Source organism: Oculina patagonica, unplaced genomic scaffold (genome assembly GCF_052425735.1).
Source record: "Oculina patagonica isolate OP01 unplaced genomic scaffold, crgOcupat unplaced89, whole genome shotgun sequence".
Classification (NCBI taxonomy): Eukaryota; Metazoa; Cnidaria; class Anthozoa; order Scleractinia; family Oculinidae; genus Oculina; species Oculina patagonica.
This window is the reverse complement of record NW_027558788.1, coordinates 1-14,951: the sequence shown is the minus strand read 5'-3', so window position 1 is coordinate 14,951 and position 14,951 is coordinate 1. Positions and strand designations below refer to the sequence as shown.

The 14,951-nt window shown below is 39.5% G+C and overlaps 2 protein-coding genes across 2 annotated transcripts; both read right to left on the bottom strand.

Moving 5' to 3' along the window:
* Window positions 1–27: 27 nt before the first annotated feature.
* Window positions 28–2,116, bottom strand: LOC144641375 (coagulation factor XIII A chain-like; the record flags this gene model as incomplete). The annotated part of the gene is made up of 4 exons (XM_078500389.1): window positions 2,110–2,116; window positions 1,454–1,636; window positions 1,095–1,358; window positions 28–126 (listed from the first exon to the last, which is right to left on the bottom strand). Coding segments are annotated over exons 1-4 (553 nt in total), but the record flags the coding sequence as incomplete, so codon positions are not given.
* Window positions 2,117–9,143: 7,027 nt separating this feature from the next.
* On the bottom strand, window positions 9,144–14,809 carry LOC144641376 (protein-glutamine gamma-glutamyltransferase K-like). Its single transcript, XM_078500390.1, has 8 exons — window positions 14,673–14,809; window positions 14,367–14,515; window positions 13,739–13,842; window positions 12,858–13,103; window positions 11,932–12,216; window positions 11,193–11,353; window positions 10,074–10,216; window positions 9,144–9,509 (listed from the first exon to the last, which is right to left on the bottom strand). Exons 2-8 carry the CDS (start codon window positions 14,429–14,431, stop codon window positions 9,368–9,370), a joined length of 1,146 nt encoding a protein of 381 aa, XP_078356516.1. The 5' UTR covers window positions 14,432–14,515; window positions 14,673–14,809; the 3' UTR covers window positions 9,144–9,367.
* Window positions 14,810–14,951: the final 142 nt, after the last annotated feature.

The window sequence follows — 14,951 nt, the reverse complement described above, 5'->3', positions numbered from 1 at the left end:
CAAAGTTCCAGGGTATTTTTGAAAATCTTCTCCAGCTACCCCTCCAAATATGACCGGCTTCCTTCAGCACGTATTCCTCAACATCCAGATCAAGGTCTTCATTGTTTTCCATGTATACCACATCATCTGTGAAAAGTACAATCCTTACTTATCACAGAACTCTCTTACGTACGGGCTGTCAAACCCTTGACCAGCTGCGCCTGAACGTACATAATAGCCAAGGCATAAAAAGCTACGTATTTTTCTAGCTTTCCTTTGAAACATAAAGCTTGATCGTTTTTCTGATCAATCATGATCAAAGTATAGATCTCGGACACTTTGGAATTTGCCGATCCTCTTTGGTTTTATGCTTAAATGAACTTTTTTAAAATTTAATTAAGAATTTTCAACTTGAAGTTGATAAATTGAGAGTTTGTAAAGTTGTCTTTAATTTTTCTTTGCGGATCTTATACACCGTGACGTGTAACTTTCTACTGCACAATCCCATATCTTTACGGTAATATATAGTCAGCAGGTGAAGATGATTTGACAATTTATACGTACGACTTAAATAACAAACTAGCCATGAAGGGGATCCGGTTAAAATTTGATTTAGCGCCCTCATTACAATATGTGCACCCTTTCTAATAGAGCAGTTTTCAATTGAGTGTCGTAAAACCAAAACCAAAGTAATTACTCTGGCCAATCACAAAGGACACAGAACATCCAGTGAACCAATTAAAACTCGAAGCAAATACATGTAGCTAGCACGAAGCGCGGGAAAAAAGTGCGCGAGCGAGTCACGATTGGTTTTGGTTTTAGTTCTGATTGGCCGAGAAAGTGGCGCGAGATTTTTAAACCAATCACTGAGCGTAGTAATGCAAAACCAAAGCAAACGCAATTTACTTTCGACACTCAAGTGAAAACCCCTCTAAGCACCCTATGAATTGTGTTGTAGGCGCTAATCTGCTATGCAAGCACCCCCATACCAATAATTTTATAAGCGTCATTTCAAACTTTTCAACTTGCTTGGTCAGCGACAACATTTTTAGTAGCTTTTACTACTTCTTATAATGTTTGGTATAGTAATACGAACTCTACGGACAAGCCGTTACCTTGACACCACGTATTGAACAAGATACAAATCTGTTCTTCGTGTTTGTGTCGATGCAGAGATTCTTCTCCAGAGGAATCCTTGGACTTTGTCTCCACCATCACATCATAATAGCCAATCGCAGCTTGCGCAGAAGACATGACTGACAAGTGAACTGTATTTCCATTGGCTTCTTTGACCTGCCATCCCCATTTCGAAAGGATGAGTGTATCTTGTTTTCGGACTCGCACAATACCACCGCCTTTGCTTTGCTGAGGATTCTTACCTACACAGAAGTAAAACATGTATATATTTACTCAAAAAATGACTTAACACCATAGGCAACAGGAAATAATTAAGGATTAACTAAAAATACGTTACCGGTGACGAACTGCAACGTAATGACATCGGTCTGTGGATTGTAGTCTCTGTTAAACGTCACAGTGACGTCAAAAGGCTGCCCCCTCCTGAGTATCAATTGATCAATCTCGTATTCATCAGTTTTATGAGCTTCTCTGTTTTCTTCTTTATGTAAATTCACTTTTTGCGCCTCCAACTGACCAGCTGAAATGTAATTATAACAAGATTATTAGATCAGTCTCTCTTTTAGGACTTGCCACCGTACTATAGAAAGTGTGCGCATGCGCGAGTCATGACCTAGCCCCATTAAACAACCAGACGTTTCGATGTCATCTTGACGTCGACATCCTCACCATCCTAATTAACACGGTAAACTTAATATTCATTATTTATTTATTTTCTTTAAACAACTTGGCAAGCGTTGTTTACTTGTAACTCATGACGAAATTGAAGTGTGACTGTCGCAAGTCACTGAATTCTCTCAAATTCATCGTCCGAAAGTTTCAAATTTTGCAAGCTATGGCTAGAAACGAAAAACTGCCATAAAACATAACAGACAAACAAACAAAAAACATTGTTTATGTTGTTTTTTCACTTAGCCACTCATCATGACTAAAACAAAAATCCTCAATCTGATTGGTTATGTGCAATGCAAATAACCAAATAAGACAACATACGTGCCATTCTTGCAATTGGACTGTAAGCGTCAATCATTCGTGTTACAGCACGGACAGTACGCGTCCAGGTACCTAGTACGCGCTTTTTGCGCGCGTTGTTTTTTAGACTAATTCTTCACCTTGAATGGGTGGAAAAAGTTATGATATACAAATTCTTTTATAGTTTTAATTTATTGTTTAAATATCGAGTTATAGTCGTCTAATTCCCGTGACGTTAACTGAGTTCATGAGCCGAGTTGGATATGAGGTGATCAAATAATCAGCGGAGCGCGTAGTTATAGACTATTTTTTCGAGCCTACTTCTTTCAGCAGTATTTTTTCTTCATGTCAATGAATTTTCCCAGAGTTAAAAAGAAAATACAAAGAAACGCGTACAAATTGACACCGCAATAATTTTCCGCAATGAGGTAATTACCTTTTGGCTTCACATTTCCCGGCTTCAAGACACCGTTGGTCGCCCTGGTAACAGTAAGAATACTGTTGATTAGGGAAGAGAAAGCAAAACTTCCCGCACCTGAATAAACTCGACCGTTAAAAATTGGGTTTTTAATTGTCGTCAAGGAGATGCGCCGCTAGGCAACGTGACATGTATAGTGTTTAGTGAACCAATAGCATTCGAGGACGCAACCCGGGCTTAGTTGAAAGCCTGAACAGTTTTTTTCCACTCTATTTATGCCAAGAAAATATAATATATCCCCTGTAAGTTTCACCCGTCATTAATAAGGCATTTATTTTTCAGCTCCGAAAAAGACAGCTTAAAATTAAATAAATAATTTTGAGAATACAACTGTCCGAGTAGGAAAATACATACATGTTGTTATCGTTGTTATTGACAGTTCCGAGTAGTGGTTTAGGCTGGGTTGCGATTGGTTCCTCTCTGTAAAACACAGCAATCAATTAAAAGCTTGAACAATTGGCAAAACGAACTCGTTTCTTCTTTCAGTACACTTCGCATTTCTAGAAAAAACAAAGAAACAAACAAACTAACAAACTAACTATGATCTAGCCTGCGTAACAGGCGATTGTGTAGTTTTTGAGCACGTTTTCATTTTTCCCTCGCGTGGCCGTCTGGCGCCTTGCGCGTTTTCCAAATACGCGCTAAAAAACTACAAAGGCGCCTGTTATGCAGGCTAACTATGATCACGAGCAAACAAGGAATGGATATATAAAATATTTACATAGCAAAAAAACTAATTTTTGACAGTGAAATCAGCACAAACAAGACGATATTCTCAAGTTTGTGCAGATTGATGAATTGTATTGCCCTATAAGGCCTAAGCCCAAACAATGACACCCCTTTCAACGGTAAAATTTAACGACCACTAAGAATTGTGTGAAGCGAACGTTTTGTTTTCTTTTATGCAGCATGAAAAGTCGAACGAGTAATTTAGACTGAACACTGACACATCTTGAGTTCAGTTAAGCTAAACGTTTACGGTCTGTAATGTTAGCTTAATTATGCAAGTTAAATAAACGCTATCTAAGGACTACACCCGAAGGATACCCTCTTTAAGGACCGAGATACTAAACAAAGCCATACCCTGTACCGAGGCATATACCTATATAGCCTACTTATGGGAGTATTCCCAACCCCCGCAATGTATTCAATCACCAAACAGTAAATCGGATTTCTCCCTTTGGCCTCTCAGGCCCTGTCCACATTAACCTGGGTAAATTTGAAAACGGAGAAATTTGAAAACGCCGTATAAACGTTTACGCAAGTCGTTCAAACATTGTCTCTAAATTTTTCACGCACGTGAACGCACGGAAAAAAAATACGCGTCAATGGAAATCCACCTTAACCCGAGTGAATTTGAAAACGCTTAATCGCACGCAGAGTTACACATGACTATTAGACGTCAGCGTTTTCAAAAAGTCCCGTTTTCGCCTGATTTCGCCATCCACACTACACCACCTAGCCGGCATTTTAAATTTACCCACTTTGGAGAGCGTTTTTGAAAAGTACCGTTTTCGGTGAGCAAAAACGGTGTTTCAGTGTGGACGGTTGGCCTATCTGGAGAAAAAAAGATGCGTTTTCAAATTTGTCAGACCGGGTTAGTGTGGACAGGGCCTCAGTCAAGCACAACATGTAAACTTAACGAAAATGTCAATACACTTACCGTCTCGTGTTGGTATACACTACTGGCTGGGCTACGCGGTTGCGATTTCCACTGTGTTTGAAAAAAACGACAAACATTGGGCATGTTAGACATACGAAAAACGACAGGGGCTGGGCATATGATCAAATCTGACAGGATTTGATTTCGATTTTATCACCAAGGCAGTACTGACTCTGTTTTGACATACTTTCATTGCCCTTAATTGTTGCACTCTAAATTTGCGCGTTAGAAATGTACCACTTTAACACCCTAATTAAGTGAATGATGAATTTCTGGGAGATTTCGTTTTCTTTTACGAAACTGGTTAGTTAAACAAAATGAGCCCTTTTTGTCCACAAGAGTTAGTTTCTGTAGATCCTACCAGTTTTGTATATGAAATGCCCTAGTCAGATCATGCCACGATTCCAGATGTTACGGAACTTTTTTCGGTAAACAAGGTAGATTTTGAAACAACACAATCTTCTGTTATCTTAAAGCTAGTTTCTCTATTTGTATTTGTATATTCAAACTATTAACTATATTGTATAGCTTACTTAAGTCAAACTGAGTTGTCCAAACGCTATTGATGTAAGTTTTTAATGTAAATTCCACTTTTAATTATTTTTTACTGTAAAGCGCCATCAGCCACGGATATGGCGCTGTATAAATCTTATTATTGGCTACAACTCGTTTATCCTTTTTGTAATAACTTAGCGTTCTGCCTGTAAGCGAGTGAGTTAAGATCTCCATTAAACACCATGTTCTTTGATTTTTTTTTGGTCCACTCCATAAAAAAAGATCCCGGAATATAGCAGGGCACCTCCCGCTCGGCCATAGAGCTAAATCCCCGAAAAAAGCCCCTGTTGGAAATTTTCCTTCTTAATTTACTAAAAACACACACACACTTAGGAGGCAGCGTGGCCGAGTGGTATAGGGTGCTGGTATTGCAATCCGGAGATCCAGGGTTCAAAACCTCCACCCTGTCACTAGCTGGATTTGCTCTCAGTCGTCCCGAGTTCAAATCCTCGGTCACTCTTTGTATATAGCCAACTGGTCTGCCCCCTGCTAGTTGGGTTTTTTTATTATGTTATGTTTATTTAGAATATTCGTTTCCTCTGTTTCAGTGGCATGCCTGTCAACTATCTATCTCGAAGCTTAGTGCATGACCACTATAAACAACATTTACATTTTTACATTTACATTTTTTACATAGTTGTCCACGTGGATACATCTAATTTTAAATGAGAAAATGTATTTTCCGCTGGTATTTAGGCAATCATTTACAGGTCACTGCGGGACGTTATAAATGACTATTCGTTACCATAAATTCACTAAAAACCTTCTTCCCTAAATAAAGGCCAGTGCTGACGACTCCAGTCAAGTGCGTAGTTTGCAGGAAGCACAGGAGGTAGAAGTTATAATGAATGAGGATTAGGGGCTGCAGGATGGCTGGTTAGAAGTTCAATAATACGAGTCGGATGATCTCGCCTCAAACACCGAAGACAAGAAACGCCTCAGGAAAGCGAAGAATACAGTTGAAAGAAGAGAAAGGATTGGGACAGGTTTAAGTTCAGGGGCGAATCCAGGGGTGCACCTCTGAGGAATGGCGTAACTGACTTTTTTTTGTATTTAATAGAAAGCCGAAGGTCATTTCAGGAGGGGAAGTACACACCCTTTGGACCCTCCCCCTAGATCCGCCCCTGAAGTTGGGCTCTAAGTCTGACAGCGATGATCATTTAGCTTTTTCGCGGTAATATTTTTTCCTTTTTTCTGTCTTACTTCATGCCTGCATGAGAATCTAACCATCAAACAGTGTTGTTTGCTTTGTACGCATTTCATTCAATAAAAGGAAAATAATTTACATTCGTTTGCGCCAAGCGAAAGCGAATTAAAACGTAAACTCTTAAGTAACATTACATGGTCTAGAATGGGACAAAACCGCACGAAGCTAATTAAGGAGGTCTATATTTTATGCGAGGTTTCAATTATGTATGAAAAACAAATCGTCGCTGGAGTGAATGATAAGTATTACTGAATTTAAATTTACACAAAAATTAATTTGTATATTTGGCAAGGGATAATTATAACTTTATTCTTTTTCGCTAAGAAGAAAACGAAACACTGAAGAGATATTTGTTGACTCACATGAAAATAATCCGGAGACCATTTCATTGCTTTATACATTGCTGTATACATAGGACACAGTTGTTAGTTTGAAATCAATCAGTTCAGCATAAAAAAATGAGATATACATGGACATTTGTTTTCTTTAGGTATATCAAAGGCCAGTTTACTAGATACAGTCAACTCTCGTTAAAGCGGACACGCTCGGGGCGTCGTTTAGTGTCCGTAATAGCGAGAGTCCGTAATAGCGGGAGTCATTTCCAGTCAAACTTTATTCGCCGGGGATCTGGATTTTGTCCGTAATAGCGAGTGTCCGCAATAGCGGGGTGTCCGCAAGGCGAGAGTTGACTGTATGTTTAAACGCCACTTTTCTTGCGCTTCGGATTAAGTTCAAGTTCCAGAAAACCGCTCGATGACATATCCCGTTAAACGGTGACACAAATTAAATTGCAAAGTAGAATACGCTTTAACATTTTAACACATTTCAAATGTTCAAACAGCTGGTTCTCATACGATCGCCCCTATTGTTTCGATCGCATCGATTGTTTGCAAATACTGAGACGATCGAATCGATTGGAAGCGATCGGAGTTCTCATATAATCGTCCCGATCGCCTGGTATGAGAGAACACCCACGAAAAACAATCATTTTAGGCCCAGATCCAACACAGTGGCAGCCTTCAATGAACGAGCAAACCTCCTGACCTCCTATCTTCTCAGTTATTGCAGTTTTACGGCGAAGAAGGGAAAGAGAAGCTAGAAGGATAGAACACGGACGATCCAAGCGATCGTGATTGCCCCAATCGTCACAACTTGTGCGATCGTTTGTGTTATGTTTTCATATAATCGCCCCGATCGCAATGCAGTTTTAAAATAAGATAGAATTATATAAGAACCAGCCTTAAATACTAAAAGCAATTCTTTACCCTGCTCTACTAGTTCCAGCACCCATTTGTTTGATGCCTGCCCCTCAGCCACTCTTTCAACCTAAAAAAAACAACTCCACATACTTACTACAGATGCATGTACATCGTTGATAATCTGATACAATTAGTGCTAACTTGATTGCAAAATTCGCTTAGGCTTTCGACGGATGGGAGAAAAAGCAACATACCTGTAAGGGTGTTTTATCAGTGCTCGTTTGCACTAGCGAAAGTCGAATGATGTTATTTTGAGACAAAATGTCCAGAACGTATGAATGTGTTTATCTTAAGGTCTGACCGCTCTATCGAACCAATATGACAAAAAAACACTGAAAATGAATTTTGCAAGGCTATTAAAAGCTCACAAAGTTAACATTTACTCACAGTTGTAGACGAAAAAACAAATCGCAAAAACAACATGGAGGCCGTCTGGTTCAGCCATTAAAGTTTGCCTGTCGCTATGATTTTCCACAACAAAAGAAAACAAAAGTGTATTCAGTGAGTGATTATTAAACAAATGTTCGTCGTGGCGTCCAGGGAATTGTGCGAAAATTCATTTCGTCTAAAATGCAAATTTCCGTCGGCGCTATTCGATTTCGTCTATTGTTTTTAGTCGCGCCGAGTTGTTTTGGACACTAATTTGGTACATAATCCGTAACGAGTAGGCATAAATAGATTGTGCTCGGCAACTTTTGAGCAACTTTTAGCGTTTTGAGCAACTTTTTGTAGTACCAGCAACCTAGGGCAACTTTTGCCTTTCTTGGCAACTTTTGAGCAACAAATTGATATAAAACCGATCCAAACCATAAAAGATCGTTTCATTTCGAAGGATTTTATTAAAACTGGTTTTATTAAGACTGATTTTTTTTTAATTTTTTTATTTTTTTTTTATTTTTTTTAAAAATTGCTAGTGAGCAGCACACAGCATAACAATGGCTTTTTGGCCTCTTTTAATGATTGTAAGAATATTTAATGAAAACGTTTAAATGGCAACAAACAAACAAACATGTTTTGAGTATTTATCTAAAACAAACTAACGAATAAGGGAATTATTACTTCCACTTTAATTCCAAGCCTAAAGGACGCAAACAATTCAAAGTTTGGATCGTTTAGTCCGGCCATTCTGTTGCTCCGCTTTCCGTCTGTTTTTTGCCCTGTTCTATGTTTTACAGTATATTACCAGCTCATATAATTTGCGCGCTCTCTTGGCAGTTAAAATGGTCTAATAGACGATATGAAAGCTTGCAGAGAGGAAACAAAAAACATAGCTGTGACATCTGTTGCGACGAGCGCGCTGATATTTTTTTCGAAGCGAAGCTATCAGAGGAAGCCATATAAGAAAAGACAATATATTTAAGATTAATACGGACCGGTATTAAATTAAGGCTTGCGGAAAGAGAAGTTACAGTCCGTTCACTGAAAATCCTCAACTTGTCACAAACACAGGGAACCCAGGCTCACATCATGACCACTCGGTCAAAATGGTGGCGGCAAAATTCGGATTTGTATGGAACTTTATTGGTTAAGTTAATATCGAAAGAAAACATAATTAACAGCCAGGGAAAGTTAATATTTCACTTTATATGATGACGTTTCTCTCCGCCGAAAAGTAACTTTTCGGTGGGGGAAGAGAAACGACAGCCGAAAATACGACTGCGTTCGCAGGCTAGAGCACCACGGCCAAACTGTTGAGCAGCCTGGAAACTGTCTCTGTCTACAATTAATTTGCATTTTCGTCCCCAGATTCCATCGACTGTTATAAGGCAGGGTCTAGGCACGTGTTTGACAGTCGTGCAAAGGCTTTGCAGGTTTAAAAAACACAATTAACTCAAGTTAGGGACGGTAACATCAAGTTAATAAATGCATATTAAGGAATTGTCCCACACAAACTGACGGAACTGTCATTGTATTTCTTTTCTATTTGTCAAGAGTACCTGTTTACAGTATTTGTATGGTTAACTCGACACCACACATATGCCATCTCTTGCAATGAAGGACAATAAAAACGGACCGTAAAAATAAATTCACAGCAACACAACCGAATGTCACGTAAGCTTATAAAAGGACTTCTGTTCAGGTAAAAACAAAACTGACTCCAATTGATTGTGTCCGTGTTAATTCACGTTTATAGCACACTCCCCTCGCACGCCAGCTAACTCATCTGACAGGAAACTGACAACAATATTACGCTGTCGGCCTCGGACGGCAGTGAATGTGGCAGTACCCTTAGCGTCCTTCTTAGGAGCCACAGGTCCTCTACAAAAGAAAGAAAGAAAATCTGGGTAAGTATATTCTGTGTATCAGTGAATAAAGGCTCATTTTATCATCCATAACAGTTGAATGTTTATACGAATTGCGTGAGATAGGGTACCCGTTTATTCTGCATATCTTTTGACATGCAGTAGAAGCCAAGTAACCAACCCAGAGTGGCAGGTGTGGTCTCGAGCACACATCCATACATTCAGTCTCTCCCCCCCCCCCCCCCCCCCCCCTTACCCCCCTCTTCCCTAGATAGACTTCTGGTCGATCGCAATTTGATGGTGCACACTCATAAGGCCTGGCTGGAGAGAAAACCCTGAGAATAAAGTATCTCGAAAACTTAAAGCTGTTACAAAGAAAGCGTAGAAAAATCTAAGTTTTTTTTGTATGTTACTTCGTAACACTACGAAACTTTGATAGAGATTAAAGTGGAAAGTTTTAGATACCTCCTTGACACGTTAACGGTAGTGGAGGGCTTGAATGGATTTCCTGGATAAAGTCATCTTATGGTTTGAGAACACAATCTATTGATTTGTTACATGTAATTGACTGTACACTTACGAGCATTCAATGACCGCGGATTTTGGTGACATTCCAGTAGCTTCCAAGTGAAACTGTCCGTTCTTCAGCGGAACTGATAAAGGGTTCTTGAAGGACACTGTTACTTCCACCTTTCCGTCCAGCTTTACAGTTTTAGGAGATGCCTGAGGAGACAAAGTTAAATAATCAATGCCTGTTTCTCGCCCGTCTCTATTACGTCCCCCTTTCCGTAGATGGTAAATCATGGCAGTTTAAAGCAAGTAAACAATGAAACTTTGCGCTTTTAAAGTTATTCGTTCATGACATTTACTTATTATTGTTGCTATTTTGTGAAACCCTTTGTGTTACCAAACAGCAACAACAACAACAACAACAAGCTTTATTTGCATGACTATAAGTAAATACAGTATTGCAAAAGCGTATAACTAAACTAAAGCGAAACCTATAACAAAAATAATCATGTAATAAGAAGGAAAAAAGAAATTATGTATGTGTTACATTACTTTTATTCGATAGAAGATTATTTCGTAAGGATAAGCATCTTACAATGAACTTCATTAGTTGAGTATTTAAATAATAATTATCAGAATTCATTAATTTTTTAATGCTTGCATAGAAGGTAATTGTGTTATGTTTGGTATTTGATTCTCTATTTTTTTGTAAAATTCATCTTTAAAACTAATAACGGAGGCTTTCGTTATACAATTTAGAATAAAAATCATCGAAATGTCATTTATTTTCGCTGATTTTTATTCTAAATCTTTAAAACTACAGTATTTAGTACAATGGAAAAGTAAATGAACTTCGTCTTCAATTTGGTTTGAGTCACACGTAGGGCAGAGTCTATTTTCCCTTGGGATTTGATCATATCTGCCAGTTTCAATCAATAATTTATGATTACCTATTCTAAAACCACTTTATTTCTTTAATTTGTAGCCTGAGTGACAAATTGTTTAAAATAAAACGGGCACGGTACTTTCAGATTTTTGTCAACTTATTCCGTCAATGGCCAGTCACGGCAAACCCAAATTGTGCAATAAACCAATCAAAACTCGAAGCAAAATTGCAACTGGTGGGAAAACATTTTGGTTACCGGCGAAGAAACGCCGAAAAGGCCCTGGGACAAGGTTTGATTCTTACCGTAACTGTAAGTTTCGGTTTTCGCAGCTCAACTACATCCTGGGTACCGTATGACTGGCCTGTCTCCTGCACGGAGCATTTCACGTACAGTTTGATGTTGCCATCTCCAGCCATCTTGCCCATGTAGTCTCCCCCTGCAATCTTCAAAACCACTCTATTCTCTGAAATAGAAAAGTAAACATGTCAGGTCTACAATAGAGGTCAATAGACACTTTGACATTGATTAATCTTAATTATTTTAATCAATTTATAAATTCAGTAAATTTATTTCGCTATCTGATTTCTTTGGCGTGAGAGGTCCGGGTGTCAGATCATGGTCGGGTTATCCGTGGTGTGTTCTCGAGTAAGACACTTCACTCTCATAGTGCTTCTCTCCACTCAGGTGTATTAATGGCTACCGGCAAATTTCATGCTAGGAGTAACCCAGCGGCCGACTAGCATCCTATCCAGACTATCCACGAAATAGTACAAATACTCCTAGTCTCCTTGTCACTTTATGCTACTGAAATTAACCGAAGATAAGCACCGGCAACGAAGATCGAGTGCAGACTTTCACTTTGCACTCCTTCATAGAGTAGTGAACGTTTTTATTGTCCCACAATCAAATTTTCGATCTATGACATAGTCTCTGAGAATTGTTTTACTCGAAATCGGTCGATAACCATTGATTTATTTTATTTTCTTCCATCATTCAAAAACAGTTCATCAACCAAAGCACGATTCATTGATATTACTGTACCTGCTCTTGGAGCAAGGCTAAGTGTTTTTATCTCCCTCTTTAATGGCTTTGCTGGAATTCCGGTGTAGAACGCCATTACGGAAGTGATGTTCACTTTGACAGTTCGCTCATCATTGGATTTATTGCGCGCCACAACTTTGACGTCGAAGCTGTCACCCATGGCAACGTCATCTAGAACTTCAAGGTTAAATTCCACATCCTCTTTTTCAGCATTGTAAATGTCATACTCCCTTCGGGTGCTGAATTTATAAGCGAACTCTACGGCTTTCCTTTCTTCTGCAGAACCTACCATGATAGAATGCAAGTGACGAAAACTGAGTTTAGTAAGTTCACAGCAACTGAAGCGGTACCTCTCGGAAACGTTATTCTAAACGTTTTGTAGAAAATGTTAGCTACTGTATTATGACTTAAAGAAGTCGGCGAGAAAACTGAAAAGACACTGTTTTTTTCGAAGTTTAGCTGCATTAACTGAAAGCATAAAGTATATTTTTTTAAAAAAATATTACATATTTGGCTAAGGCTTATTGGGTTACAACGAACATTGTGATTGGATAATAATCGGGGTCAGACTTTTCCGTAATGCCCACGAGCAACTAGCTTCCCGCGCATTCGTTTTCAGGAGCGATCTTGTTTCACTCCTCCCCAAAAGGAGTGAAAGAGACGATCGCCCCTAACAACGCGGGAAGCTAACAAGCATCAAGAGCACTTGGATTGAAAAAAAAAAAACTTTTTGCTAGCTCGAGCTAGACCATGATCAAAGGATATCGGCGCTCAGTCTTTCTTGTACGGACATCGCATCTTCTCGGTCCCTACCAGAAAGACCTCGAGCGATTTGTCTCAGTACATATGGGCCTTGTGTACTGGGAGTCCAACCGGCACAAACTAATTACACCGGCTAATGTTCAATTAAAAATCTACACACCCACCTTCTTGGTATTTGTAGCCACTGGTGACGTCCAACCTGGAGCTCGACCCAGGCTCTTTGGTGCTGATTTTCTTGCCGATGCTGTTTGTATCGACATAACCAGCCTTCATGGAGCCATCATCATCATCCACATCCCAATACACACGGTCACCGTTCACTTCAGCGAAAACAAAACCCGTGTCGTAAGGGAGATACACCTCGCCCTTCTTGATTGCGTTCACAGAGGCGGGACCGCAGCGGAAAACACCTGAGATGAAATAATTTTGTGGTTAATACTCCACAAGGAAAAGATCGAATAAAGCGTTGTTGATTTTCCCATTCTACTGGCCTTCTAACAATATAGGTCAAGCTCGATAGGTTAGTCTAGAGAAAAAAAGGCTAATTTGAATTAAAAAATGGATCGCTGAAATTGAACAGCCTCGCTGACCTTTCACAGCAGTCAAACGCAAAAAATGACGCCACTTCCGGTTTTCGGCGCCTCGAACTTTTCTAAGAATTTGACTCGAAAGTGTGCAACTTTTGTAAGAAATTGTTATAAAAATAGCACGGTGAAAGAAAATTTCAGGCTGGGAAACTCAGTGGAGATGAATTATCACATTTCCCATCCATAAGCTGCGTATAAAACTTAACTTTCAAGGGACGGCGTTAACTTTTGGCTGTAAAGCGAAAGCTTTCAGAAAATTTAAGACTTTGTATGGTGAAGTTTTGGCAGGAATTGCGCACGCGCGTGGCGTTTGACCGCTGTGTGGGCTGACCTCCACTATTCGTGCGTCAGTTACGGGCAGATGAAACGATCAATACATGGGTTGACGGGCTTTTGTCACGATTGGTACAAGCCCGTCGTTATTGCATTCATAAATAATAACACCTATAATATTATACCTTCGCTTGTCTCTTGTGGAGTGGCATCGTGAGCCTGCCATCCATCATGACCGTCTGGCAAATCAGGACGCTTGAACCATGACTCGTTCCACACGTGAAAGTTCCTGAAATGAAAGTCATAACGATGACGATATACTTCGGTAATTGTCTATGTCAGTAAAATATGGTCATTTACATTAATGCTAGCTTCCTTGTCATTAGTATGGGAGACTTCGTCAGAGAGCGTTCATTGCAACTGTAACTGAATTTTACAGAGCCTCCTTCGAGACACCTCAAAATGTTTCCGAAATTGAATACCCGTTCTATCACCATAAAATGTATTGATTGACTGAGTGATTGACTGTCTGTCCGTCTGTCTGTCTGTCTGTCTGTCTGTCTGTGTGCCTGATTGACTGACTGACTGACTCTCTGTCTGTCTGTCTGTCTGTCTGTCTGTCTGTCTGTCTGACTGACTGACTGTCTGACTGTCTGTCTGTCTGTCTGACCGACTGTCTGACCGACTGCAAAGATCACTTTAGTGCAAGATTGACAATGTTTGATAGTCGGTTTCATTTGCAGAGGATTTACTACTGCTACTACTACCACTACCACTGCATATTCTAGTACCTACTTCTATTATACTACTCACCAGATTGAGTCATTCAGATCATCAAGTGGGTTGCCTTCTTCGTCAAAATGAAAATCAATAGTCATACTACCGTCAGTGTCATGAGCTGACTCGAAGTTTGTCACGCTGCGGGTCGGCAGACCCAATGCGCGCAGCACTGAAAAATACAAGTAAAACGTTCAGGATGCACCGTGACGAGTCAAATTAAATGAAGCTTGGATAAGAGCCACGATGGTTAACAGGTCTCTACACGGGTTGGCTCCAGACTATCTATGAATCCGTGCTCTAAATTTGAAAAACAGGAAACCGCGTACAACCTATACAAAGGGACTCTGAGAACAATTTCAATGTTCCATTACCGCGCACAAACTATTACGAAAATAGCGGCGCAATCATATGGAACAGTCTTCCTTCCAACGTAAGGCACGCAGAGTACCTTGGGCAATTTAAAGGTTTACTTAAATAAGTACCCTAAGGCACGGCATTTGTGGAAACCAGCCTCTTCTTTATATAGCTTATAATCAGAATATTAATATTTATGTAAGAATTATGTTTAGTAATTTTAAAAATCGGATGATTTAACTGCGTTAAAATAAAGATTATCCA